Below are 27,704 nucleotides of genomic sequence, written 5' to 3'. Positions count from 1 at the left end.
AGAAACGCCACTCTCAAAAGATTTTTTTAGAGGGCGCTGTACCGGCGGCAGATCCGAGTATCAAGATGGCGTCCCTTGTCACCGATGTTCTGCTCGCAAACACGGGTAAAACTCAGCTGTTTTCCAATAAAACTAACCTTTCAGACAAAGGTTCTCTCAATACAGTTCCAGGGATTATTGTAGGAAAAATAAAAACTTAGTGCATTTAATTCCTATGTAGGCCGAGTATTTGAAACGCTTTTTGGTTGGTAAATATTCGATCATTATTGTTGCATCGGTTACGTGATAAAAAGTATGAGAACGGGTGTCGGTCACTTCGCCCGGTAATCCTTAGTATTAGGACCCTGTTCCTACATAAGAAGGGAAAGACTCACCAAAACAGTTGACTAAATCATGACACTCAAAATTGACATTCTGATATTTCTTGACCCATTGGAACAATTGGCAATGACCAATGACGTCATTAGCCCCATAAATGTGACACTACAGTAAATACTGGACAAGGCCATGAAGGCCTACCTCCGTCACGTATGTTTCAGCCCCATAGACCGTGCGTGCATTTAGTTCATCTTCTCACGCATGCGCAATGGTTTTCTCCGCAACGTCGGCTTGCAAACAGCGGTAGCAGACGACGCACTGAGCGATTGTCTGTTTTTCATGTCTTAAAATGTATCCTTCTCAAACGTACTTAAAAGATGATTCAAACCAAAAATTGTCAGTAGACCAAGTGAACAAAGATATAAATTGTCTCTACAGTGTGGTAACGGCGCTAAATACCTTTTCAAATATATTTAAAAAAACACTAATTATGGACAAAAAACGTACAAAATGAAGAGGAAAATCATCGTTTGCTTTTGAGTTTGGTTTACACATTTGGACAATTTGCCGGGTTTACCTAGATCAGCCATAGTACCATCGAAAAGGATGATAGATTATTTTCATTTTACAGGTGATTTGATGTAAGAAGGAAACCTGTAGCTTATAAAAATCGTCATTTTTTGAGTAAACCCATTTTGAAAGCTTCGTGCACAAATACACTGGTCCCAGTGCCCTCTATGATCGTACTTAACTGCATTTCTGGGCCGGGAACCAGTCAGTTGTAAATCGTTTCAATTAAATGCATACATTTCCAACGCGTCGAAAGATTACAAACGGAGCGACGTGGCGCGTGGCTAGCCATGTTAACTGGCCAAATTCCAGGGTCTGTGTACAGGTACGTGCACACTTACGTTACATTCAATGAAAAAAAAACGTATAACGTAAGACCTTTAATACTTCTCTCATTAAAACAGTTTCCGACTTAAATGATATTTATACATCGCACTTTCCGTGGCATCCTTTACCATTTTTCAGTGAAGACAAGTTTACAATTACTCGGCAAAACTGAAAAATTATCCCCTAAACTGTCGCCTGTTTTGAATTTGTGACCCAATACTTTCCTACTACACGACACGGAAAAACAAAAAAATTGCAACAAAAACTCTCTGTTTTTTAGCGCTAAGGTTTGCAAAAGTGACTTTGATTGCCTTAAATTCCTGTCCACGTGGAAAGAAAAATTTATCAAAGTACTTCGAGTGTGATGTTGACCGATACTTCAGTGGTTCAAACTGTGACTGCAGGCATCCATGTTTGCTGATTATCAGTATTTCATATTTTGAGTGCGCATACGCGCAAACTAAATGAGCGGCTGAAACATACGTGCCGTATTAACCGTCACAAGTCCACAAGCTTATTGATTGGGTTTTTATATCCCAGAGTTTAAAAGTGCTACAGACAAAACTTCATTCGAAAATTGGGTTTTGGTGTTTTTTACTCACCAATATTTTGTAATTCTTTGCCCAGATCTGTTGGAAAAGGAAGACCTGGGGACGCGCATCGGCAAATTATCAACTCACATTGATGAGATCAAGGGTGAAATCTACCATGCCGTACACGAGAAGTATGCCAACTACAGACCCACCAGGGACTCCACCCAGGAGCTACACAACAAGGTGCAGACACTGTCCACTGAGATGCAGACTCTCAGCAATAAGATCAAGGTATGTCATAGTCTTAAGGCTCCAGTAACACATTCACGTTTGGACCTACGAATATCCACGGTTTACCAAGAATCAATTGATCACAATTAACCGTCAAGACTGGTGGAGAAATTGACTTTCTAAGAATGCACTAGGGTTTCAGGACGGATAGCCACAACTGTCGGAGGTTTCTCAACGAATACACCACAGTTTCTTGAACGGATTGTTTATGAATATTGACAGTATTACCAAGAATAATGATGTTAATGCCACAGTTGTCTGCGATTGGGCCACGGATGACCAAGGTTCTCCTACAAATAAAGCATAGTCATATTCGTAGTACAACCTTAGCAGAATTCTAGCATATCTGGGCATAACCGTAGGACATTTGTAGTGAATTCGTAGAGATTCCACCACGAATGAGCTACAAATCTCCAAGAGTATGCACGAATAGCTACAAATAACACTACGAATTAGTACAGTTGTTCTATGGATGTCCCCGGGTTTCACTGCGCATTGATTTTCATGACGATTCTCCACGGACGTTTGGAACAGTTTAAAAGTTCCGTAGCCCCTCCATGAATACCAAAGGAAGATGAGGGATAACCACGCAGATATTTAGGATGAATACAGTACTCCCACGGTTATCACAATTCTAAACTGTGGATAGCTGTAGCTGCAAACAGTGAATGTATGACTGAGGCTTAGGGCTAGACATTGTTATGGTTTGATATGCAATAACCTGCTGCAGTGATAAACCCACACCCACTGACCAACCAATATCACCCACGAACCCGTCGGAACAACGTATAGGCCAATTCCTACTGGTTGTGTAATGTGCACGTACCTTTGGCCTAATATATGCAGCGCGCATTAAAAAAAATTCATAGTAGTTCCCAAGAAAACTTTCAAATGTCTTCAAGTAACGTAAAAGATGCAGCAAGATGTTTGTGCAACTTCACTGGTCAGCACTTTTGTTGTGTGTAGTTTGTGTGGGACTGAAAATGAACAGTAATTGCCTGCGGAAGTAGCGCATGCGCACTTCCCCCATTTTTTTTGGGGGGGGGGGGAGAGGGAGAGATTTTAGGAGTTGGCCTAGACGTTCCAATGGTGGGGGATATTGGTTGGTTTTGATAGCGACCTCTTGCGACCTCTTGCGATGGCGGGTTATCATTGCAGCAGGTAATTGAGTCCGACCATAACATCGTCTAGCTCCTAGACTAGGTATGTGAGGCTGTGTCTGATGAGACAGGCATTGTTGTCTGTGGCAATGGTTTTTGACTTAATGCACCATTGGTAAAAACCTAGCCTATTCTATGGCCACGCACTGGAGTAAACTCCTTGCTAAGGGCCATACAAATGTGAGCACAAAAATTGGTAAAATGATGGTATTTTTTTTTCACGGAAATATTTCTACCTGATACTTGGCGTGGGGGTTCTTTTACCCAAGAATCCCTTTTTTCACTAAAACTAGGACTTTTTAATGGTTCCTTCATGTGAAATTTGTCTCTTAATTTGCTGACAGAAGTTGAAGGAATGCACAAAATTTGACAAATACAAATTAAGAGTGCTAAATTAAGAAAACATTTTTACCAAAAGAAACCATTGGAAAGTCCTCACTTTGGTAAAAAAAAAAAGCAGGACGCTTCACAGACTATGTATGTGTGTACAAAAAGCAAAAGGGATTAACGTGTTTAGACGTCACCCGAAAGCAAGTTGTGGCAATTTTGACATCTTAATCTATCAGCCCTGCCTGTGTATAAAACAGCCAGTGGGTGTTATCACGTCATCCGACACGAGCTGGTTAAGATGTTACTTTTTATTGTCAAAAGAAGTCGATTTGGTATCTTTTTTTTTTTTTTGCATTCAGGGAGACATCAGTTCCCAGCTCAACAGCTCCACCAGTGATCTTCATGACCTCACCAGACAGTTGGAGAAAACTAACGCTATCATTGATGTGCTACAGTCACTATGCAAGGTAATGATCAACCCTGTATGACAAGACAGGTGATTGTGTTCTTGGGCAAGACACTTTACCGCAGTTGTCTCTCTCCAGGTGTACAAATAGTTACCTGTGAGGGTTGAGACCATATGTGATGCGATCAAGCTAAATGAGTCGTTTGTCGGGAACTTTCAATTGGAGATTCAGGCCAAAATAGGGTCACTTCATCACATCACTTCATCACCTCTCTTGGTGTTCCGACTTCCATAAGTTTTGAACTAAATGTGGTACCAGCATGCGGTTTTCACAGCAGTAATGCTGAGATTGTGCTCTTTTCAAATCTGTAAAAAAAAATCATTTATTTTGCTCTATATTTAGTGAGGCACCATTTGCAGACGGTGTTGTAATTTTGTAATTGTGCATCTGGAAGCCAGACTGTAAACGCTTTTTAATTAGCGCAATGTGTAAGGGACCAGACTAATGACCAGCCTGGCAGCTCATGATGTCAATGTCGCTGTAAGGTCTGACGTTACCGTTTTCTCTGATTTTTGTCTTGACTGTCCAAATTTCCCAAAGAATGTTCGTGTCGGTGAGATCGTAAGTGGTTGCAGAATTTTGAAGCCTTGTGGCCTTACATAGGTCACCTCAAGCTCCACTCTGAAAGACATATTTGAGAGTTTAAGGGTGAACACAGCATCATCTGCAACATCAGCCGACATTTTAAGAAAAAAAATGTTGGGAGGGAAAAAAAATGTGTCGCCGCACCACTTTTGGGGCAAGCTCCATATCAGAACCCGGAGCCTTTCTTTTGGCCTTAGGTTGCAGAAGTCATTTGGAAATGACCAACATACTCTTGACTCTAAGGCCCGTTCTGGACGCCTTTCTACTTCGGCATCGAACTTTATTAAAAGGATTGCAGCACTAGCTCGTCTACAGCACGGCAGTAACTCTAAATGCCAAACCTAATAGTTGAACCTGAATGAACCTGGAGTAACTGGCCAGGTTAAAGCAGTTTAAGCAGTTTAATAAACATTCAAACTGTTTGCGCCAATTTCACCCAATGTGATGCGGACACGAGAGAGGGTATCGTGCGCATGCGCATTCCTAAAATGCTTTCCCCAACTTACAATTGAATTGAGGTCTGCATGGCAATGGCTCGGCGTTTAGAACAGTACTGTGTAGCTGCCACACAGAACGACAACATCGCAGCAGCCCTATTGAGCCAAAAGGATAGTGACGTGCCGAAGTCAATTTGCCGAACCAAATGGTGCTAAACGCCGTGTTATAGCCGGGCCGAATTTAAAGAAGTCAAATTACTTGAGTTCAGCACGGCAATAGCACTGTGTCTAGAACGGGCCTTACTTGACCTAAACACAACACAATCGCCGTTATAAGCACCACCTTTTTATCTTGCGATTCCATGGTGTAGACTCAATTTAGAGGATGAAATTACGGTCGGACGTAAAAAATCATTATTAACAAGTCAGTTTGTTCATCTTAATTTCATTCACCCTCCTCATTTCAAGAAACCACGCTTTCCTGACAATTAATGATTTGTCCGTCCGTTTTGTTTGACAGGTTAACAGTTTACTGACAGACTTTCAGAGCTTCGTCCAGAACAGTGAGTTCCTGCAAGCAGCCGATGCCATCAATGAATTGGTAAAAGACAAGTGAAAGTAACTTTCCAATCAATTTAAAATGAGACTTGGTGTACATTTTCCAAATTCAGTTTGTTTGAAAAGGAATGCAAAGTTTTAATCTGTAAGAAGTTTGCTTTTAAAATGACAAATTTCAGGTTATGATTTGTAAACTTTGAATCCATTGTAATCAAATTGTACTTGGCATATGTATTTTGATTCTCTTTTTCCTGCAGAAATCTGATTTGGACGTTCTCATTGAAGACGGATACTGTGAGCTGAAAATTGTCAAGGCTCTAAGGGTAAGGAGCTTATCCGTTGTCTGTTTACTTGCAGCAGGCCAGTGAGGATGCAGAAAGTGAATTGACCTATCTTGTTAGAATGGCATTAGAGTTGTGTCCATTCAGCTTCATGAATTGACGCGGAACTCGCATAATCTGAGACAAACAAACCGTAGCGTACAAAAAATTCCATAGAGTTGTCTAAAGGGGCGTGGCTAACTCGCAAACGGCGATAGGTCAGTTGGGGTGACGTTGTTAAATTTTGCCAGCCAGAAAGAGACATTGCTGATTTGAGTTTTTTCACCGTTTTAGTCTGAGCTGCGAGTGAACCAAGAGACGCTGTTGCATCATCTAGGAGAGGCCTGGTCTGCCATGACTGTCTGGACCATACCCCATGCCAAAGAACCCGTCACCCTGACCAACGTCAGCCAAGTCCAACTCAAAGTCGGTAGGTCAGCAAGTCGTGGGACGCTATTGCATGTGGGCTGGAGTATCATTTTCAGGATCTGTGGGTAATTCTGTAGGTTATGGGTTGGAGTCCAACCTGGGGTCGTGGTGCGTGTGTCCGTGCGCATGATATTTTGTCACTCGTTGTTTCTTTCCACCCAAGAATAAATTTTGTTTTACACTTTTTTTCACCAGTTCACAGTGAAAATGCTGCAGTTACTGTCAATGCCATGAGCCAGGTTGGAATTCTGAAGAGCAAAATGCAAGTTTTCGGTGAGTTTCTTAAATGTTTGTCTTCTCTTAGTGACTGTTTTTCAAAACTGAGCTTTGACAAACCAAAAATGCATTGACAAAAGGAATGTATCACATCACATTCGCTCATTGTATCCTTTCATTCCTAAATTTTCCATTTTCAGGAAAGAAACTGATGGAGTATATTCTGAAGCCAGTTGTGACGTTGTCAAATATTGCACCAGCAATTAACGCAGCTAAAAAGGTACTGTCATTCTCCATTAAGTCTTAATTTACAGGTGCATTTTGGTTTCTTTTGCAAGAACAAGAAGAAATGAATATTATACAAATTATACAAGTTTATAAGTTCATAAATATACAGCGTTTGTTTGGGCATGGAAAAGTTAAGCTGGGTGACTTACAGTTCATCAGCCTAGAGGCTGATTTCACGTGACTAGTTTTCTCTTGCGACTCATCTTAGGACTTAAGGCGTGTCCGTGCTGTATGATCAATCCTAGCTTAGACACGTCCGAAGACAGATTTCACTAATCAAAACTAATCAAAACAAATCAAAACTACCAATTTGATTGCTGTTTCATGTTTGTTTTTACCGCTTGACGAAACAGTCGTTGAAACTAATTTTCCATGCTTGCACAGAACACAAACTTTCCCCAGAACAATGACGCAATAAATGTCGTTCTTGCCCCCCAAAATCAACTAGGTCTTTATATTAAAATTACCCACGGGTCAGAAATCTCTCAAATCTGTTTTACAGCAATTTTCTTCCACGAAACTATAACTCTAGGCCAACACTAGTATTTAATGCCAATGATTTCCAGACGACATACAAATTAAAGACGAGTTCAGTCGCGTTGCTATTAAGAAAGTTAGGACAAGTACGAGTTAAGATGAGTTACCTTTCCTAAGACGCGTCTTTGTGAAATCATCCCCAGTACACTATTGGGTCACGTGGGTGTGAGTTTCTCAGTCGGGTTTTGCCAGCAGCTACAGTTGAGAAAATTGTGCTTACTTTATTACAACGCTGCTTCAAGGCATAGATTTGCTGATGCTGCCTATTGTTGCGTCACAATTTAAGCAAATCCTGTCTCATAAATTGTAAGCATAAATTGTAAACATAAATTGTAAGCTCCCTGCTACACTGACTGCTTATGATCTCCCTTTAGTGGACACATCCTCTGCTAGCAGAGAATAACGTGTTAAACACAAATTTCGCAGAGCTGCTATTAAGCAGAAAATATTGCTCAGAAAATTGATTTGGTAAGTGAAAAATTAGCTGGGAAACAGCCCAAGCAATGACATTTCGACTGATAACCTGTTGTTCCTAATAACAAGTTGAATATATAAAGCGCTACATCATTAATACCCCGCTCATTGGGCCAATGAAACATTCCAAATACCATCTCAGCTCCCTGGGGAGTAAATAGCTCGGTGCTGCCGTTTTGGCGCAAAGCAGCTAAAATCAATCACAATAGCCATCTCTGCCCTCACAGGTACCTAATTTACTCCTGGGTGGGGAGAAGCAATTAGTGACAAAGTGCCTTGCCGAAGGGCACTCACACCATAGCTGCAGGCTGGACTCGAACTCACAACCTGCAGAATTACCCGCAGACCACGAATTCAATGCTCCAGACCACAAGGCCAGGGCACTCCTAAGCAAAGGTTTCTTTGTGAAAAAAAGTAAGACTGCTGCAAACTGCTTACTGACTGGATGGACCTGAAATATATAAATCTAAAAATTAATGTGGCCTGACGTTGCGAACTTAGCAAGTTCTTCTTCAGAGGCTAAACTGTTTTAGCCTCTGAAGAAGAACTTGCTAAGTTCGCAACGTCAGGCCACATTAATTTTTAGATTCAAAGGTTTCTTTGTGCATTTAGTGAATGAATGTGTTAACATCTTCTTTGCAGTCGCAGTCCACCACCGTTGGATTCAAGGTGCTACCCAAGAGCTCTGAGGAGCCGTCCGATCCCGTAGCTGTGTACAAGAGCACACTGGCAATACTGAAAGCACTGAGTGGGCCGTTACTTAGCCTCAAGACAGAGGGTAAAAACGGAGATGAGAACACAACGCTGAAGGCTATGCTAGGTAGGGACCATCTCATTGTTGTTGCTAAGATTTTTTCCTCCTTTTTGTCTTTCCTTTCCACATTTTGTCCATATGTTTTGTATACATTTTCATTCTTCAAGCCACTTTGGGAACTTTAATCAACTTTATTGTTTGTCTGTTGGGGTGTTTGTTTGTTTGTTTGTTTGTTTGTTTGTTTGTTTTCCATTCATACATGTACATACATAAGCAACAGTTTACATAGTGTAATATAAATATATGTAGTTAAATAAATGTAGTTAAATAATAAGCTTTCTAATAAGGTCTTTCATGGTAATATACGCCATCTTGTTCATGGTAATATACGCCATCTTGTTTCATGGTAATATACACCATCTTGTTTCATAGCAATATACGCCATCTTGTTCACGGGGCAAAAAGAGCACACGTTGCTAGACGCGGGCGCATTTTGGAATGACCGCATGATGACTTGGAAGTGCCAACGTTTTCTATCAACAATGCATACACATTCAAAAAAAACCAGAGGATTTTGGAGGGTTGAGGCTGTATGCATTTTTTACATGGAGGCAGTTGGAGGATTTTGCAGGATTGGGGCAGCAGTCACCCCTCCAAGGACCACATTCAAGAATAATGAAGGATTTTGCAGGATTGAGGCTGTGTGCAATTTGTGCATGGAGGCAGTTGGAGGATTTTGCAGGATAGAGGTTGCATCCCAGCAACATAGGCAGTGAATTGATTGTGCTGTTTCATTTTGTTCGTCTGACACGTAAATTAGGTTTGTAACCAAATGTTTCTTTGATCTTTACAGGAGAATACGTCTGGCCAGAGCTGTCCAAGTGTATCATCACACATTGTCTGGTGCACTCGATACCCACAAGCAGCTCAAAGGTAGCCACACAGGATTACTTTTGTCGGGGTTTATGTGTAAAAACAATCCAGCATCATTTCTGTAATGTTTTGTCGTGTGTATCGTAATATCCGAATTAACGTTTATTGTGTGCAGAGTATTATTTGAAAATCTTACGTGGAAAATTTCTGGAAAAAGTGTTCTAGAAACTTAAACACTTGAAAATCAAACCGGGAGGTTTTCAGTGATGGAATTGTGCCAATTTGGTAGAAACAATCAAATTCACTTGTGATTTTGTGGTGTATATGAATAAAAAAAGAAAGAAGTCTGCACATTTAATGCTGTGTAGTGAATATTCATGTTTGAAAATGTATTTACAGAAATAGTGTGTGATAAAATTTGTTTGTTTGTTTATTTTATCATATTCACCATTTTAGCTCAATGAATACAAAGCTGTCATCACGGCTACCAAGGGATTTGAAGCTTCTCTCCGGAAAACAGGTCAGTCAGCAGTTTAAACAACAACCAAAACAAATAATCATATGGAAGAAATATTTATATAATATTGGATGGCTTTGAGGTGGATACAAGAATATATTGCACAAGCTATGACAATATTGCACGAGTCAAAGACGAGTGCAATATTGTCATAGTGAGTGCAATATATTCTTGTATCCCCCCCTAAAAAAGCCATCCAATATTATTTATATTATTTATATCAGGCTGACTTGATTCGCAAGAAATACAATTCAAGACACTGTCTTCATTTCTCCTTTTTCGTCAAACTATTTGAAGCTGCCATTGTAATTGTTGAAAACAGTGCGCGTATACCTGGCCTGCTGTGCGCTGCTGTGCGCTGCATGCTTGCTGCGTGGGCGTCTTTGTTCAACGGTACCGCGCACTACGCTCTGTTGAGTGGTTGACAACTGTGAGTTTCCAGCGAAAATGCCTGGATGAGGGCGCGCCGGAGAATTTCCAAATTATTGCTGTCATCCTGGTTCGTTTCAAGCCTCATATAAATAATGAAATAAAAATACTGCCTTGAAGCTAAATATTTTAAACAGCAGAGAATTTCTCTTATTCAGGGTTTATTGCAGAAACTGCTTCTCCGTTGCTGACCTACGCCAGAGATGTCAATGTCCACTTTGCTAACAAAAAGGTGAATTTTTTTTTTTATATATTAGTTACTTCTCAATATGATGTTTGAACATTTCTTAAATGGCAACATTTGGTTTGTGTGTTCCCTCCTGAAACTTTGTTTCAGACCCTCCAGCACGAAAACAGTTGGAAGTCACTCGGCTGTATTTTGAGCTACAGCCTATATAATACATAGAATATTGTTAAAAATATGGGAACTAAAAATAATTGATAACTCCATCAGATTTTGTTGGATTCCTGTATTCTACACATCATTGAAAAGCTCATTCAATGGCCTTTCCAATGAACACAACATCCTGGTTTTCAAAAATTGGCTCTACTGACTCTGGTTTTGTGCTGGAGACTTTTTGTGACTGGGTTTGTGATTGACCTGTGATTGGGCTTGTGACTGGACATGTGATTTACTTGTGACTGGACTTGTGACTGAGCTTGTGATTGGACTTGTGACTGGACTTGTGACTGGACTTGTGATGGACTTGTGACTGGACTTGTGACTGGACTTGTGATTTACTTGTGACTGGACTTGTGATTTACTTGCGACTGGACTTGTGATTTACTTGTGACTTACTTGTGATGGACTTGTGACTGGACTTGTGACTGGACTTGTGACTGGACTAATGATGGACTTGTGACTGGACTTGTGATGGACTTGTGACTGGACTTGTGATGGACTTGTGACTGGACTTGTGACTGGACTTGTGATGGACTTGTGACTGGACTTGTGACTGGACTTGTGATTTACTTGTGACTGGACTTGTGATTGACTTGCGACTGGACTTGTGATTTACTTGTGACTTACTTGTGATGGACTTGTGACTGGACTTGTGACTGGACTTGTGACTGGACTAATGATGGACTTGTGACTGGACTTGTGATGGACTTGTGACTGGACTTGTGACTGGACTTGTGACTGGACTTGTGACTGGACTTGTGATGGACTTGTGACTGGACTTGTGACTGGAGTTGTGATTTACTTGTGACTGGACTTGTGATTTACTTGTGACTGGACTTGTGACTGGACTTGTGCTGGAGACTTTTTGTGACTGGGTTTGTGATTGACCTGTGATTGGGCTTGTGACTGGACATGTGATTTACTTGTGACTGGACTTGTGACTGGACTTGTGATTGGACTTGTGACTGGACTTGTGACTGGACATGTGATGGACTTGTGACTGGACTTGTGACTGGACTTGTGATTTACTTGTGACTGGACTTGTGATTTACTTGCGACTGGACTTGTGATTTACTTGTGACTTACTTGTGATGGACTTGTGACTGGACTTGTGACTGGACTTGTGACTGGACTAATGATGGACTTGTGACTGGACTTGTGATGGACTTGTGACTGGACTTGTGACTGGACTTGTGACTGGACTTGTGACTGGACTTGTGACTGGACTTGTGACTGGACTTGTGACTGGACTTGTGATGGACTTGTGACTGGACTTGTGACTGGAGTTGTGATTTACTTGTGACTGGACTTGTGATTTACTTGTGACTGGACTTGTGATTGACTTGCGACTGGACTTGTGATGGACTTGTGACTGGACTTGTGATTTACTTGTGACTGGACTTGTGACTGGACTTGTGATTAGCTTGTGATGTACTCGACTACACCCCTGACATTTTTTTATGTTCGGTTTATTTTGGTTTATTGTATTTTTTGTTCATTTCATGTACCACACTTTTAATTTGGCCTCAGGGCCACGATTGGTGTGAAAATCAATAAATCTAAATCTAAATCTAATCTTATTTCGTTTTTGGGAAGTGTCAAGAGCTGATAGTTGAAGCCCGCAAGCTGATGAAGAGAGAGCTGCACAATACAAAGAGAGTCGGTACAATGAAGGTTGACAACAAGGACGTCAAAGATCCAAAACAAGATACCAAGGTTCGAATTTGTTTGAAATTGTGCGCTTTGAGACTAAAGTGGATTCAATTTTGTCGTTCTAATCTTTCTTCGAGAAGTTCTTGCAGTTTGAAACCGTTCACCCTACCCCCCCCCCCCCCCCCTCAATCATCCAAAATCCTTGAGGCGGTTTGGAGGATTTTGGAGGACTGAGGCTGAATGGCAAAAAAAGTGTGGGTTGATTTTGCAGAAAGCATTTGGTCAAGTTCATAGGCTGTACCCGGCATTGTTATGTTCATATGCTTGACTTCATCCGCACTGCTTCTGAACGTCATCAGCACTGCCTCAACCCATTAACAGTGATTGTTGGAGGATTTCGAAGGATTGAGGCAATGGTCACCCCTCCACTGCAGCAATTCAAGACATAACCAATGATTTTGGAGGATCAAGGCCGAATGTAATTTTTACATGGTGGCAATGGGAGGATTTTGCAGGATTAAGGATGGTTCCTAGCCAAAAGGGCCTAGGGGGTTAGGGTTAATTGAAATGTGTGTTATCGTACTGAAAATATATATAATATGAAACCATTAAATATGTATTTTCATTAGGACACTTGCAATGGTAAACTGAATAACTTAAGTGCAAAGTAACAACAAAAAATTGAGAAAAACTTTAGGTATTCGACAGTGCACTCTGAGAAAACCCTTTGATTAAAGTTGACACTGCATGAAATGGAGCATGCTTTCAAGATGATGTTTTGGAAAAAAGGAAAAATTTGAAATTCTTTCTCCTTGTCTTCTTTCAGGACAAGTGCCACGTGAGCGAGGGTATCTTTGCACTGCCTGAGTGTGCAGTCAGTGAAAGCATAGAGTGTCTTGTTAATCTAGCCTACCAGACATTACAAGAAGCTGCTAGTAATACACCGCAATGGTGAGTTGGAAAATGTGTCCATCTGGCTTTACGTGTTCTAGAAGGCTTAAATAATAAATAAATGTGGGGAGCTAATCATCCTTACTCGCAGAAGAAGCTGAATTGGTAAGAAGCAGCTACAACGTGGTCGAGCCAAAGGCATGTTATGTACAAGCGCCTCAAGCTGCTGGTTTTAGTGGTATGAAACGGCTGAGAAAATTTTTGTTACCCACTGGATGGGATGCCAGATCACAGGTTACTCCCCAGCTAATGCCCGTACCTCATTTGTACTCCTGGGTGGAGAGAGGTAATTGGGGATGAAGTGGCTTACCCAAGGTCAAAACATGGGGCCAGCAGGTGGATTCGAACCCATGACCTTCTGATCATGAGTCACGAACCCAAACCACTTGGCCGCACTTGTCCCAAATCATGTGAAAAAGCAAACGTGCCTTTTGTTTAAGCAAATTAAAATGTGTTGAACATTTTGTTGGTCAGTGTACGCAATATATTCAACTTTAACCCACGTAGTGTAAAGCATTTTTGCTAATGTCTTATTTTTATGTTTGCAGTGCCATCCAGCTGTTCTACACAGTGCGAAACATGTTTGAGATATTTTGTGATGTCGTACCCACATACCACAGAGATAGTCTGGTGAGTCAACTTCTAGACTTTTTCAAACAGTCATTTGGTACTTCTGAATTTCACTGTTGTCTGCTTGTTGAGCCAAAAAAAGATAAAAATGCACAGAAAGCAAATGTTCCCATGTACCTTTGACTGGCATGCAACGTGGAATTTTGAAAAAACGAGGAAATTCTGAACCACACATGACTTTGTACATTGTTTTTCAATTTGTAATGGTATTCATGAGAAGTAAAAAAACGAGGAAATCAGTGGATCCAAGGAAAAATTGCATGCCTGCTTTAACCAGTTTGCGCCAGAGGCCGTGTATACACGTCAAAGTTTTGGGTACTCCGATCCGATGACAGATACACACGCAGGGAGAGAGGCCAGAAATATCTGTCAGCGGCCCACTCACAGCAAGCTTGAGAAATACTTAACATATGAACTTCAAATTTGGTTTGTGGATTGTTCTTGGTAATCCTAAGAAGCCTTTCGCATTTGGGGCCAAAAGGCCAAAGGTCAAGTTCACAGTGGCTAAAACAATAGAAATCTTGTCAGCGCGATAACTTGAGAAATACTTTACATGTGAACTTCAAATTTGGTTTGTGGATTGTTTTTGGCAATCCTAAGAAGCCTTTCGCATTTGGGGCCAAAAGGCCAAAGGTCAAGTTCACAGTGGCTAAAACAATAGAAATCTTGTCAGCGCGATAACTTGAGAAATACTTTACATGTGAACTTCAAATTTGGTTTGTGGATTGTTTTTGGCAATCCTAAGAAGCCTTTCGTATTTGGGGCCAAAAGGCCAAAGGTCAAGTTCACAGTGGCTAAAACAATAGAAATCTTGTCAGCGCAATAACTTGAGAAATACTTTACATGTGAACTTCAAATTTGGTTTGTGGATTGTTCTTGGCAATCCTAAGAAGCCTATTGCATTTGGGGTCAAAAGGTCAAGTGTCAAGTTCACAGTGGCTAAAACAATAGAAATCTTGTCAGCGCGATAACTTGAGAAATACTTAACATATGAACTTCAAAGTTGGTTTGTGGATTGTTCTTGGTAATCTAAGAAGCCTATTGAATTTGGGGCCAAAAGGTCAAGGGTCAAGTTCACAGTGGCTAAAACAATAGAAATCTTGTATTTATTCTGAGATTATAGGGATTAGGGATTAATTCATATAAAACCTACAGAAGACACTAATGCTGTCCATGAATGTTCCATGTGACTAAGGTACATGTAAGTTGATGTTAAAAGAGTGGTGTTATGTCATGGGAACAGTCACGGTTGCGGGGCATTTGTGTTTGTAAACACACCTGACTTGTTTAATTTGGACATTGCAATATAATTTGCAAATACATGTATATGTTCGATATGTTGTCTTTTTATTTGTTTCCAACAAAATTGTAGCCATGTAGAGTGCTGTGGCCTCGTGGTCTGGAGCATTGAATTCGTGGTCTGCGGGTAATTCTGCGGGTTGTGGGTTCGAGTCCAGTCTGTGGCTATGGTGTGTGTGCCCTTGTGCAAGGCACTCAGATTTGTCCTTATAGGTAGAATATAGGTAGAATAACAAGCAATGGCAGCCATTCTGAAAATTTCTACCTATATTTTTTCAAAGGACAAATCTGCAATGACCCTGTAACCAAATATCTTTCTTAAGACATATTCTGACTATTTGCCAAATGCCATGCTTGTATCATCAAAGGCACAATTGCCCCAAATATTTGCCCTATCTGCCCCACTATATCAAGAACTTCAATTTCCACATAAGAATTTTCAAATTTTACATTTTATTGATAAAAATGAAGTTTTTGAAATCAGACCTTATATATATCTGAGAGAAAGACATTACCGTAATTTTCGGAATATAAGCCGCGGCTTATACGCCGAGCCGTTAAGAATAAAAATGATATTCAAATGTATATTTAATGTAATGGTATAAGGAAAGATCTGTTGCTGAAATGAATCACCAATTAAGAAAGTCATAAACAAACCGAAAGCACGTCCAACGAAAAGGTACCGAGCGGTAAAAAGTATGGCTTGCGAAAGCTGTCTCTTTGACATCGACATCGACAACCGGCTGTACATGATTATTAGTGCAGTGTTGCATGCATGCTGCATGCCTTTCCCATAGACCACACCATTTGTTGTAATAAAGGGGTGTACTTTCTTGGGAACAATAATTACCAATATTTCTGCTGTTTAAAAACAGAACAAAAGATAACTAATACTTTTTATGGAGTTCCAAATATTTCTCTATTCAATAATCAGTTGTTCAATGTCACAATATAATTTTTTTCTTGAAATGTATTCAAGAAACGATGTAAAACTCAAAGCAGGGGCTTCAAATCACCCCTTACGAAATGAATGGATTCGTCCATAAAATTTTCAGCATCGTGTTGACTATTTTCGAAGAAAGTTACGATCGCAACTTGAATTTTGACGTTAGTAATCACAACAATTTGATACGTTTTGTTGTAAAAACGGACCTGTTTATTCTTAGGACAAAACAAATCAGCACCTGTTGCCCCAAAGCAAGATTTGTAACGCTCCAGTCAGACAACACACGGTGGGTTACATATATCTCAAGTGCTGGGGGAAAATGTTATCATTTGCCGGCGCTAGCTGCTGGGCCATGCGCTAACGTTTAAGGCCGGGGACCGGACGGGGCAGCCGGCAGTAATTCCCGGTGTTTATTTCTCATCATCAATTTCCATATTTGTTTGTATTATTGTAAGAGTATCAACTGTGAATGATTTGATATAACTTTTGTGGTCCTTTTTATAGCTTTCGTAGTGTAAATGGAACTGGTTCAGAGCATTTTGACTAGAATTTGGAGGCCCTACAAAATTGAAACCACTGCGGTCGGTGCGGCTTATACGCCGGTGCGGCTTATACGCTGACTTCAAATCTTAATTTGCAGATTTTTGCGCACTGCGGCTTATACGCCGCGCGGCTTATATTCCGAAAATTACGGTAACGGTCTCAAAACGAATGCATCTTTTAGACCTAATATCCATTTTTTTCAGACCTTTTCTTTTTGAATTGGCAATCTCATCCCTGTCTTTATCCCACTGCAGGTTGTCCACCAGTTGGGTCACCTCCAGCGAGTCTGGACCGACATCCTCCCCAGTAACATCTACACCAAGGCCATGTCTACACTCATCAACACGGTACTCATGCACATTGTGGAGAAAGTCTCGTCACTAGAGGTGCGAAGATCCTTAACATTTATTTGACTGTTTCATGCATGTATGGTGCAAGAACACACAACTGATTGAATTCTGTACAAACCTCTGGCGTCTTGGCATGGGCGTCAGGCGCCGTTGGCAATGCATTAGATTGCCCCTTCCAGTGGTCTCCCCGAATCCTCCTTTTGTAACTGTGGAGCTGGTACTTGTGCAAGGAGTCTATGGGCTGCCAAAATTCCTAACTCAACATGTTTTAGTGACTATTTTTAAGCTGTGGCAGGAGCGTCTACATGTCACTTGGTGGTCGGTCGGTTGGTCTGTCTGTCTGTCTGTCTGTCTGTCTGTCCCATAGACATATACATGTAAGAAAACCTAGACACGACATTTGCTATTGCGTCTGTGAGCAAAATGCTGCGCGTATAGAATAACGCGTGAAGCAAAAATCCAAAAGCGCCGTAGGCACGGCGCTACGCGGCGCTATAGGATCTTTTAGGTATAAAGTATGCGTGTAAATCGAAGCCATGCATGACACTCGCGCATCGCGTAATTAAGCTGCGTGGCGCAGCCCGTTTTGCTCACAGAATTTACAACATAAAAGCAGGTAATGTTGTGTCTAGGTTTTATTATATGTCTATGGTCTGTCCCCGAAAATTTACAAAATATATATGACCGAAAATTGACCAAATGCCATGCCGTCGTCAGTAAATGCACTCTTGACGAACATTACTGGAAAACGGGGTTTGTCTCTATCGATGCGCATGCGCGTCTGTTTTGCATATATGTCTGTCCCTGGAAAATTGACCAAAAACAAGCCCCCTAAGTTTCCCATAAAATGTAACTACCAAATTTTAGCAAACAAAAACAATGAAATACTCAACAAAACAATTTGTAAAGTTGTTTATGAAAATTTTGTAAATGGAGGCAAGATAATGTGCAGTAATGTTAAAGGCAGGTGGAGTATAGCGCGCTATTTTTATGGGAAACTTTGGGGGCTTATTTTGGTCAATTTTCAGCTCGTTATTTTCGCATAGGATGGCGGCCCTACTAGTTTGTATGCACAATCATTTCATGCAAGACTTCCATGCAAGGTGACCAGAGCTTATTGTGCACTCGCACTTGTTTCGTCTGTGATATCCTTGTGGAATACTGCCACTAATTGGGTAGAGAAATTTTAGAGAAAATTGGTTAGAGAATTTTTTGCTCAACTTCTCAGGACATCTCAGCTGATGATGCGCAGCAGTTACATTCATTACTCTCGGGACTACAAGACAGAATTCCACACTTGATCAAACCAGGAGAAGTTGAGGTATTTTCTCTCTGACTCATATGCTTTTGCCAAATTTGTTGATCCCACCAAAAACTGACGTATCTGGTATATCGGATGCACCTCATATGTGAGGCGTTCTGGCCAAACGAGACAGAACTGGGCAGAGGTCGGAATGAGGGTTTGCTGGTATTAGGAATGAGAATAATATTCTCCTAACAATGCTCTTTGTTGCACTTCAATCGGACATTCCGTGGACAAGTTATGGCTGTTTAAAGTTTGCATTTATTGACATGTCAAAAAAGTAAAAAACTGAGAAAAAGGCCTTTAAAGTTTTGAGTTTTGCATTCGTGAAAATGAAAAATGCCAATTATTTTTTCCATTTTTAGTCTGTGATATTTGTACTATTTCTTTAAAATATATGTAGTAGGCATATCAAAAATAATCAATATCAATAAAGCTAAACATAGGGCAAAAATCAACCCCCCCCCTTTTTTTTCATTTTTCTCCACTTTGGCCTGTGCCCAGTTCCGTCTCATTTTTGCCAGAATGCCTCACAAATATTTCATGTACATTTTGTATAATCATCCAAAGAAGTGTCAGATCATTTCATGGCACACAATTTGTGTAGCAACTGATAAAATGATACATTAGTTTTTTAACTGAATACTGTTAAATGAAAACTACAGAAGCATTCTCCAGAGGGTTGTTACATATTCTCATAAGGAGGAATACGAGGGATGAAGTCCAGTCCATCACAAGTGCAGTAGTGAGGAAAACACAAGTCCAGTCACAAGTCAAATCACAAGAAACAATAGATGAACAATAACAAGGGAATGCCTCTGTCAAAGCTCATTTGAATAACTTGTGAGTTGAATTTGGACCGGAGGACTTGTGATGGACATGTGATGGACATGTGATGGACTTGCAGGGACTTGTGATAGACTCGACTACATGCCTGGTAATATACTCTCCATAGCATTAAGAAAGATGTGTGTGTCAGTGCCATCTGCGTTGTGCATGATTGATACAAACACCATTGTACATTACTTGAATGCTTCGTTATTTTTTCCAGACAATTAAAAATGTATTCTTTACTGTAAAGATGTTTGACTTTTGGTATTTTGATTGATGCGTAGGAACCAGTTTTGGTACAGAGTACCGTTGATCAGTGGACGTCATTCAGCGAGTTGCTGTTTATGTTAGACGCCAGCATGCAAGATATTGTTGACAGGTGGGCGGAGGGCAAGGTGAGATACGACATCAATAGGATTCAAATATTAAGCAGTAAAATTCTGTCAGGTTGAACAAAGAAATTGACTGGAGTGGGGTTTGGACCTATTACTTCAAGATTGCCATTCCGGTGCTTGATCAACTGAGCTATCCAGCCCTATGCTGGCAGGTCCCCATTGGTATTTGTAGGTTTGCAGCATTGCTAACGTTGCTGGCATCGTGACTTTGGGCGTGATCCCTGGCAACATGGCATATGTGGGTTTACGGCTTCTGACTAGCACCCCTTGAACAAAGACGTTGACAAACCACCAACAGTGGGCTGGATAGCTCAGTTGGTAGAGCACTGAGACGGCAATCCCGAGGTCGCAGGTTCAAACCCTGCTCCAGTCAATTTCTTTGTTCAACTTTAAAATTTAAAACATTATTTAGGTCGGGAACTCCTGTTCTTGTCTAGTTGTTCTTTAAACATTTGAGACTGTGTTTCTCTCCATCATTCCAGGGACCACTCGCCATGGTGTTCAGCGCCAGTGACGTGAAGAGCCTGATCCGGGCAATCTTCCAGAACACCGACAGACGAGCCACAGCGCTCGCCAAAATCAGATAGGACCAGCCGGGAAAGTAAGCTGAGTTCAAGGCATATAGGATCATTTGCCACCATTTCATGAACTGGACCAAATTTAAGGGCTACAGGGTTCTCCCCAGGATTTTTTCAAACCTGTGGGGGAAGTTTTGTTGTGATTCACCAACCTGCGAAGCCATGGCATGGGGTTCGGGGCCCGCTTAAGGGCCCCTAAAAATTTTGAACTTTAGAGGCTCTCTGGTGCATTTTAGAGCAAATCTGGGGAGTCTTTGAGGAAGATTTCCCTTAAAATTTAGAGGAGATCATGTGATATTTTTTGTAATTAAAGAAAAAATTATATCAAAATTTTTAACTTAAAAAAAAAAATCAACATTTCAAAACCTGTGTTCATGGAGGAATAAGAATCCTTCCTGATCTAGAAAGTATGAATTATATTAACAAGCAAGTTCAAATTAAGAAATTAAGGTGAAGAAAAATATCACTTTTGCTTCCGATTACATGCCTTTCAAAATAGCGTCGGTAAGTCGGAAAAATTATTTCGCCAATTTTTTGGGCTGCTGATTGAATCATGGAGGAATAAAAACACTTGATTGAATGGAGCATATTGAACAAGGAATCATGTAGTTTTGTGCCTGGATTATTTTCCTTTGCACCACGAAAATTATCAAGACTGACCATCAAAAGTGATTAAAACTTGTCTCACCTAATTAAAAATATATTTGAGGTAGTTGATTCCACAATATGTTTAACGTACATCATGGCCCCTGGCGCCGTCAACATTCAGTCTGGCCGGCTGTACATCGCGCTGTGCTCACCGACACGGCGCAGCATCAGTGTGCATTACTGAACTGAGTACGGCCCATCCCATGTGGCTGAAAATTTTGCACCACTGCTTCTAAGAAGCATGCTACGCGTACGATGTTTCGCCATACGTTCGAGCTTTGCAATCTCGTCATTTTAATGGAAAATACATACACAGAAAATAGAGATCACGTTCTGTGAATTAATTTGCAGAAATTCTCTTTCTCCATCGATGTTTGTTTGGTGTTTTTACGATCCAACTTCGGCCGAAATCATCATGTATGCACGTACAAGGCAGTAGTCACTGGTCCTTCATCATAGCATTGATACTGTTAGCACGCGAAGGGAACCAGTGTACCATGTACTCCTAGAACTATGAGGCTCCACGTAGTGGAGCCTCATAGGTTCAGAACCCCGCAAAATTGTTGTCAGCACAAAACACTAATTCAGTACAAAAACGTCCATCCCAACCAAGCCGTTTCCCACAGAACCGCTGCACAGTTTGCCCCTAAACTCCGTACAATACCTCATGACATACTCACGCTATGTGCACCCAACAAACATCGGTGGATTCTGTCGTTTTTTTTTTGCAAAAATGATGGAAAATATGCCCTTTCCGCACTGAGCCAACCTGACACTTGAAATTTGCACGCGCGCAGAATGATCACATTCATTTTCGGTCCGATCGCTCGGAGCGCGCCGCGGGGGTTATGGTGTAGGAGCGGAACGATAGTATGCGCATGCGTACAAGTGCGAGTACGTACCCCCCGCGGCGCGCTCCGAGCTAGCTAGCTATCGAACCCGAATATGACTGCGATCATTTTGCGCGCGTGCAAATTTCAAGTGTCAGGTTGGCTCAGTGCGGAAAAGGCATATTTTCCATCATTTTGCCGAAAAACCGACAGAATCCACCGATGTTTGTTGGGTGCACATAACGTGAGAATGTCATGAGGTATTGTACGGAGTTTAGGGGCAAACTGTGCAGCGGTTCTGTGGGAAACGGCTTGGTTGGGATGGACGTTTTTGTACTGAATTAGTGTTTTGTGCCGACAACAATTTTGCGGGGTTCTGAACCTATGAGGCTCCACTACATAGTTCTAGGAGTATGTACCATGCTGAATGCGCTAATATATAGCTGGGTGCTGGCGGTCGTCGCGAAAGACCCGTCATCGTGTGCATTTTGATCACACATGCAGCATCAGAAATACGGGATTTTTGTCAAGATTTTGAATGTCAAGATGAAATAATGGCGTATGAAACGATAATGTTGTGCATTTTAATGGCTTGTGTAATAAATTATATTGTGCGTATCGGGGGCTGAAAAATGTGATCGGCATTTTTGTCGGCGTATCGGGCCACAATTCCAGCGTATCGGGCCGATACGCACGTTTGTACGTGGGGAGAACCCTGGGCTAATAATTTATAGCTGACATCGTTCCACTGAGCTGTTCAATGTATTGTGTCTCCATTGGTGCTGAAAAACCACGAAAAAAACGCTGTTCTTTTTCAACCCTCAAAGTGCAGTTTGTGGAATCTGTCGTGCATAGAACCCATAGGTCACAGGGAGTGCCTGAGTGCCAGCTCTGTCAGGGGAAAGTAATGCACAGACATATGTAGTGTACCCGAGCATATGCATGAAGTCAACAGCCAACTCACAGCTGTTAAACGGATGTAGTATTTTAGATAACTGTCTGTTCTCAGCGATGGTTAGGCCCATATGATAGGCAGAGTGTGATATGGACAATGGTATATGAGATATTATCTTCAAATAAACTTGAATCCTCGATCCTGATTGGTGAATCCATGGCAACAAGCCGTGCTACATATAACCATGTAGCACGGCCACGGTCCACTCCGCATATTGCACTATTTTAAGATGCGCGCGCCATTCCATACGAACATGTACAGCGGCATGTGTGTTTCATCTTTTACTGTGCCTCAAGTTTGCTTAAAGATAAATTTGTTATCGCGCTCACGCGCGTGGAACACAAAAAATGCAGTGCGTCTGTGTCCCACATACCACTCAGCCGAATGTGGGACACAGACACACTGCATTATTCCGTGTTCCACTCGCACTCGCGGGATAACTAATAATACCATAACTAATAATAGTTGCCATGGATCGACCAATCAGGATCAATGATTTAAGTTTGATTGAAGATAAATTTTCATATTTGGGTTTCTACTTTTGATTTTACATAACACAGCGGACATTTGTCACAGCCAAATCATCCCGCGTCAACTTATGCCCATCCACACCCTACAGTTGTATGTACAGCATATTAAAGGGACATTACGGCCTGGAATACGCCAAATTGGGCTACAAAACAATATCAAATGGAAAGAGCATTTAAAGTCGATTATAAACATCCACACAAACATCCTTTAAGAACTGTGTATTTTGTGTTTTACTTGCGAGAGCCATGCGAGAACAAATTTCAGAAAGCACAAGATATTATAAAATACAAATTTGAAGGCAAATGAATGCTTAATTTCTACAAACTCATTGTATCGATGGCTTACAGGAGCTTCAATGGGATTCCTTTTTGTTTGTTTGGTGAAATCTACAAGCAGAATGTCGCTCAAAAGATTTGGCAGGCCTTTTCTTTAGGGACCTTGCATCACAACTAAAAACAGGTTTAATAGCACATTTCAAATTGTTTTTATTCTAGACAAGCTCGCAACAACAAATTCCTCATCACTTGCAACAACACCGTGATGCCAGGCACGGCACAGTTACTACAACATAGCACCTGCCTCAGATTGTCTGCTCACCAGAACAACCCGACGACAGCAGCGCCTGTAACTGGTATCCGGCAAGCTGGTGTCCTATCACCCCATAGATTGTCAGTTGTTACTCAACCCACCGCCCACGCGCCGTCGGTTTGTGTCATGACTGTGACGTCGCCTGCCGTTCAGCCATTGGTCGGTGGAAATCAATTGACTGAGTTTGATACGAGCCGCAGGATGTATGACCATGTAAGCATTTGGTTAATAACCCAAAGCTGTACCGCCCTAAACCGCCTTGCCTGTTACTCCCTGTACTACCCCAAACTGCCCTGCCTGTTACTCCCTGTACTACCCCAAACCATCCTGCCTGTTACTCCCATGTATTGCCCCAAACCTTCTGCCTGTTACTCTCTGTACTGCTCCAAACTGCCCTGCCTTTTAAGCCCGGTTCATACTTCATGCGAAAGCGAATGCAAATCTTTGACGTCATGGCAAGTATTCGCGCTGCAAATTCGCAAAAGTTTAACACATTTCAACTGGGGCAAATTTCGCAGCGAATGTTTCATGATGTCAAATTCGCTTGCATTCGCATTCGCATGAAGTATGAACCGGACTTTACTCCCTGTACTGCCCCAAACTACCCTGCCTGTTACTCCCTGTACTGCCCAAAACTACCCTGCCTGTTGCTCCCTGTACTACCCCAAACCACCCTGCCTGTTACCCCCTGTACTTCCCCAAACCACCTTGCATGTTGCTCCCTATACTGCCCCAAACCACCCTGCCTGTTACTCCCTGTACTGCCCCAAACCACCCTGCCTGTTACTCCCTGTACTGCCCCAAACCACCCTGTCTGTTACTCCCTGTACGGCCTCGAACCAGCCTGCCTGTTAATTGCTGTACTGCCCCAAACCACCCTGCCTGTTAATCCCTGTACTGCCCCAAACCACCCTGCCTGTTACTCCCTGTACTTCCCCAAACCACCTTGCATGTTGCTCCCTGTTCTACCCCAAACCACCCTGCCTGTTACTCCCTGTACTGCCCCAAACCACCCTGCCTGTTACTCCCTGTACTGCCCCAAACCACCCTGCCTGTTACCCCCTGTACTGCCCCAAACCACCCTGCCTGTTAATCCCTGTACTGCCCCAAACCACCCTGCCTGTTAATCCCTGTACTGCCCCAAACCACCCTGCCTGTTACTCCCTGTACTGCCCCAAACCACCCTGCCTGTTAATCCCTGTACTGCCCCAAACCACCCTGCCTGTTAATCCCTGTACCGATACCACCGTGGACCACCCTGCCTGTTACTTCCTTGAAACAGCCCTGCCTGTTCTACCCAAACTTCCCGGCGCGCCTCAAAATTTTTCTCAAGCCAATTAAAAATCTGTTTTATTTAACTTTTATAAATTTGTTTTTTATTTCTGTCTAGGTTCCACCATCCCTCCTTCAGTCTTCACTGACTGCAGGTGGCGTCAATTCTTCAGGAGCTATGAAGCCTCCTACGGACATCCAGAAACGCATCTTGCTTCAGCATCTACGCCTGCAGCTGGAGTTGCTACAGGCTCAGCGACTACAACAAGCGTGCCGCCGCCTAAATGTAAGACGAGGCAGAAACACAGAAAGGGGAGGGCAGGGCATGGATCTAGAGGAGCGATGATTAACGTGAAGAAGCTATGTCACATGCAGGATGCTGAGAAAAGTAAAAAGCACAAGAACAACTCAACCGCCAGTCGAGACAAACACAGCCCAACATTCAAAGTCGACGGGGCTATGAATCATGTGCTACAATATCCAACCTGGCAATTGTAAACAACAACAACAACAGTAATAACAAATGTGACGGTGACTCTCAAGATTGTTTGACCCAGCCCCATGCTCTAAACCCGTTACGGAATTGAAAATCTTCCAAACAACAGAGAAAACGCAGCAGTGGAATTGATGCGTTGCGTGGAATAACAGTCAGTGATTCCGAGCCAGTAGTGGACAACATCGGCCATTGCTTTTGAAGTCGGCAAAGAGTCTGTACCCCTTGACTTGTCCTGCACTCTTATGCCCACCTACAACACGGGGAACATGATTGCCTCTAATGCCGCTTTCGAATCGACGACTGGGTTGTGGCAACGGAAACCAGGCTATGAACATGTCAACATGATAAACCAATCCCAACGTCAAGGATTTGAATTTAGTCAGATCCCAGAGGTAAGGTCCCCAGAGTCCACCTATCTGTTGTACAGTTGCTGTGACGATGAGGCATGGTACCAGTCCTCGCAGTCTGATGAGGTGGATATGCTGCCCAATCAGAGCTCGGCATCTCCTGCTGCTGGCCAATCAAATGCCAGCATGAGCTCGCCAATGCAACCGTGGTCATTCTTTGCAAGGCTTGTGCACAGCGAGCAACAGAAGTCCCTATTTTAAAATAATATTCAGTTTGTAACCCAACTTGCAGTAAATGAGTATTTGTAGTTATAGAAATAAGTGCAAGAGTTCTATTTTTCAAACATAATTTCGTTGTTCTAAATTGCCAGATAGTTTCGTTTATTTTGCCCAAGGTAAGCTTCAAAATTACAGTGTATTCCTGAAATCCCTGTATGTTATGTACATTGTATGTACAAAACAGCTGATGTGAATTTATGTGATTGTTCTACCTTTTATATTCAAACGAAAAGAATCAGATTTGATCTTAGATTGAACACGAGTGTACATGTATACTGTTTTACATCTGTGTATGTTGTGTAAAACGTTTCAATACACATGTATCAGAATATATGTATCAGCTGGAATAAATATCCAGAGTGCTGAGGCAAACGAATATGAACACTGTTGTGATTCCTGTATTTATCAGGTGTACATACTTGTCGTTTAGAGAAAAGTCAGCAGTTTTGGGGTTTTTTTTAACATTTAAATATTACTGTAGGCCTAAAGCTGGGTCCTTGATTTTTTTTTCGATTTTGGCAAAAACAAAAACGAAATTGTTTAAACTTGCAGGGAAAAAAATGCTTAGAGGACATTTAAACGCATTCTAATTGGATTTCTGGACCCGTGTGCTTCTCAACCGAACATTGCATTGAAAATTTGGGGGAGAGCGGTTCAAAATGACATTTTTTTTCTCAATAGATCAGTCAATTTGTCCAAATCTTCAAATTTGTTGTGTATATTTCAAGCTTAATACGCTACATTGTTTTGGTTAAATTATTTTATTGTTTGACAACCAATGACTTTATTACTTAATCACACTATTACTTTATTACATTAAATGTTACTTACGATATCGTCTCCACAATGAGTTTGTTGGTTTTGTTCAATGTAAGTTGACTCAATTTTGCCATGCAATTTATTTTTCGCGTTTAACACGCTACATTGTTTCGATTATAATAATTGTATTGATAAACGATTCCTCTCCAAATTCAACAAATTTGTATTATCTGTCTAGTTTAAATAGTAGTCAAAATTTAAATTCAGTGCAGCAGATACTTCTTGAGTTATATTCTGGAAACGAGTGTGTTGTTTTCGTGTCGTGAAAGTTGACACTAAATTGCCATTTTTTTCGCTGAACACGCTACATTGTTTCGGTTATAATAATTGTATTAATTATTAATTGATTCCCCTCCAATTTCAACAGATTTGCGTTATCTATCCACTTTAATCAATGTATGAAATTTCAATTCAATGTAAGAGATGTTTCTAGAGTTATTTTTTGGAAACCGAGTGTGTTGCTCGTGTCATGAAAGTTGAGTAAACTTCGCATTGTATTTTTCACGCTTAACATGGTAACATGTTCGGGTTAAATTATTTTTTATTTTTTGACGATTCTTCTTCAATTTCAAACAGTTTGTGTAACCTATGACGACAAAACACTCAATAAAATTTGATTTCAATACATAACAAATTTCTTGAGA

General features: G+C 41.4%; 1 protein-coding gene across 3 annotated transcripts; it reads left to right on the top strand.

Annotated features, from left to right (window-relative positions):
* Positions 1-27,704, top strand: LOC119742916 (centromere/kinetochore protein zw10 homolog). Of its 3 annotated transcripts, XM_038219175.1 has the most exons (22): positions 1-105; positions 1,843-2,039; positions 3,889-3,996; positions 5,539-5,619; positions 5,834-5,899; positions 6,191-6,326; positions 6,521-6,598; positions 6,742-6,821; positions 8,483-8,660; positions 9,448-9,527; positions 9,924-9,987; positions 10,572-10,645; positions 12,413-12,532; positions 13,296-13,420; positions 13,969-14,050; positions 17,093-17,224; positions 18,417-18,509; positions 19,607-19,717; positions 20,200-20,318; positions 23,289-23,436; positions 23,754-24,060; positions 25,238-27,704. In XM_038219175.1, the coding sequence occupies exons 1-19, from the start codon at positions 66-68 to the stop codon at positions 20,302-20,304; spliced, it is 1,950 nt and encodes a 649-aa protein (XP_038075103.1). In that variant the 5' UTR covers positions 1-65; the 3' UTR covers positions 20,305-20,318; positions 23,289-23,436; positions 23,754-24,060; positions 25,238-27,704. The 3 variants fall into 3 exon arrangements, with proteins under 3 accessions (XP_038075103.1, XP_038075102.1, XP_038075104.1); XM_038219174.1 differs by lacking the exon at positions 23,289-23,436; XM_038219176.1 differs by lacking the exons at positions 1-105; positions 23,289-23,436 and adding an exon at positions 183-248.

The sequence above is a fragment of the Patiria miniata genome, unplaced genomic scaffold, assembly GCF_015706575.1.
Source record: "Patiria miniata isolate m_02_andy unplaced genomic scaffold, ASM1570657v1 HiC_scaffold_6, whole genome shotgun sequence".
Classification (NCBI taxonomy): domain Eukaryota; kingdom Metazoa; phylum Echinodermata; class Asteroidea; order Valvatida; family Asterinidae; genus Patiria; species Patiria miniata.
The sequence above is the reverse complement of the archived record's forward strand: the minus strand, read 5'-3'. Positions and strand labels throughout refer to the sequence as shown.

What these genes read in the sequence shown, in the direction of transcription:
- LOC119742916 (XM_038219174.1), top strand. Translation starts at nt 66, where the DNA reads ATGGCGTCCCTTGTCACCGATGTTCTGCTCGCAAACACGG. An exon ending in AAATTGTCAAGGCTCTAAGG is followed by an intron (nt 5,900 to 6,190) that starts GTAAGGAGCTTA and finishes TCACCGTTTTAG; the next exon opens with TCTGAGCTGCGAGTGAACCA. An exon ending in GAGCAAAATGCAAGTTTTCG is followed by an intron (nt 6,599 to 6,741) that starts GTGAGTTTCTTA and finishes TTCCATTTTCAG; the next exon opens with GAAAGAAACTGATGGAGTAT.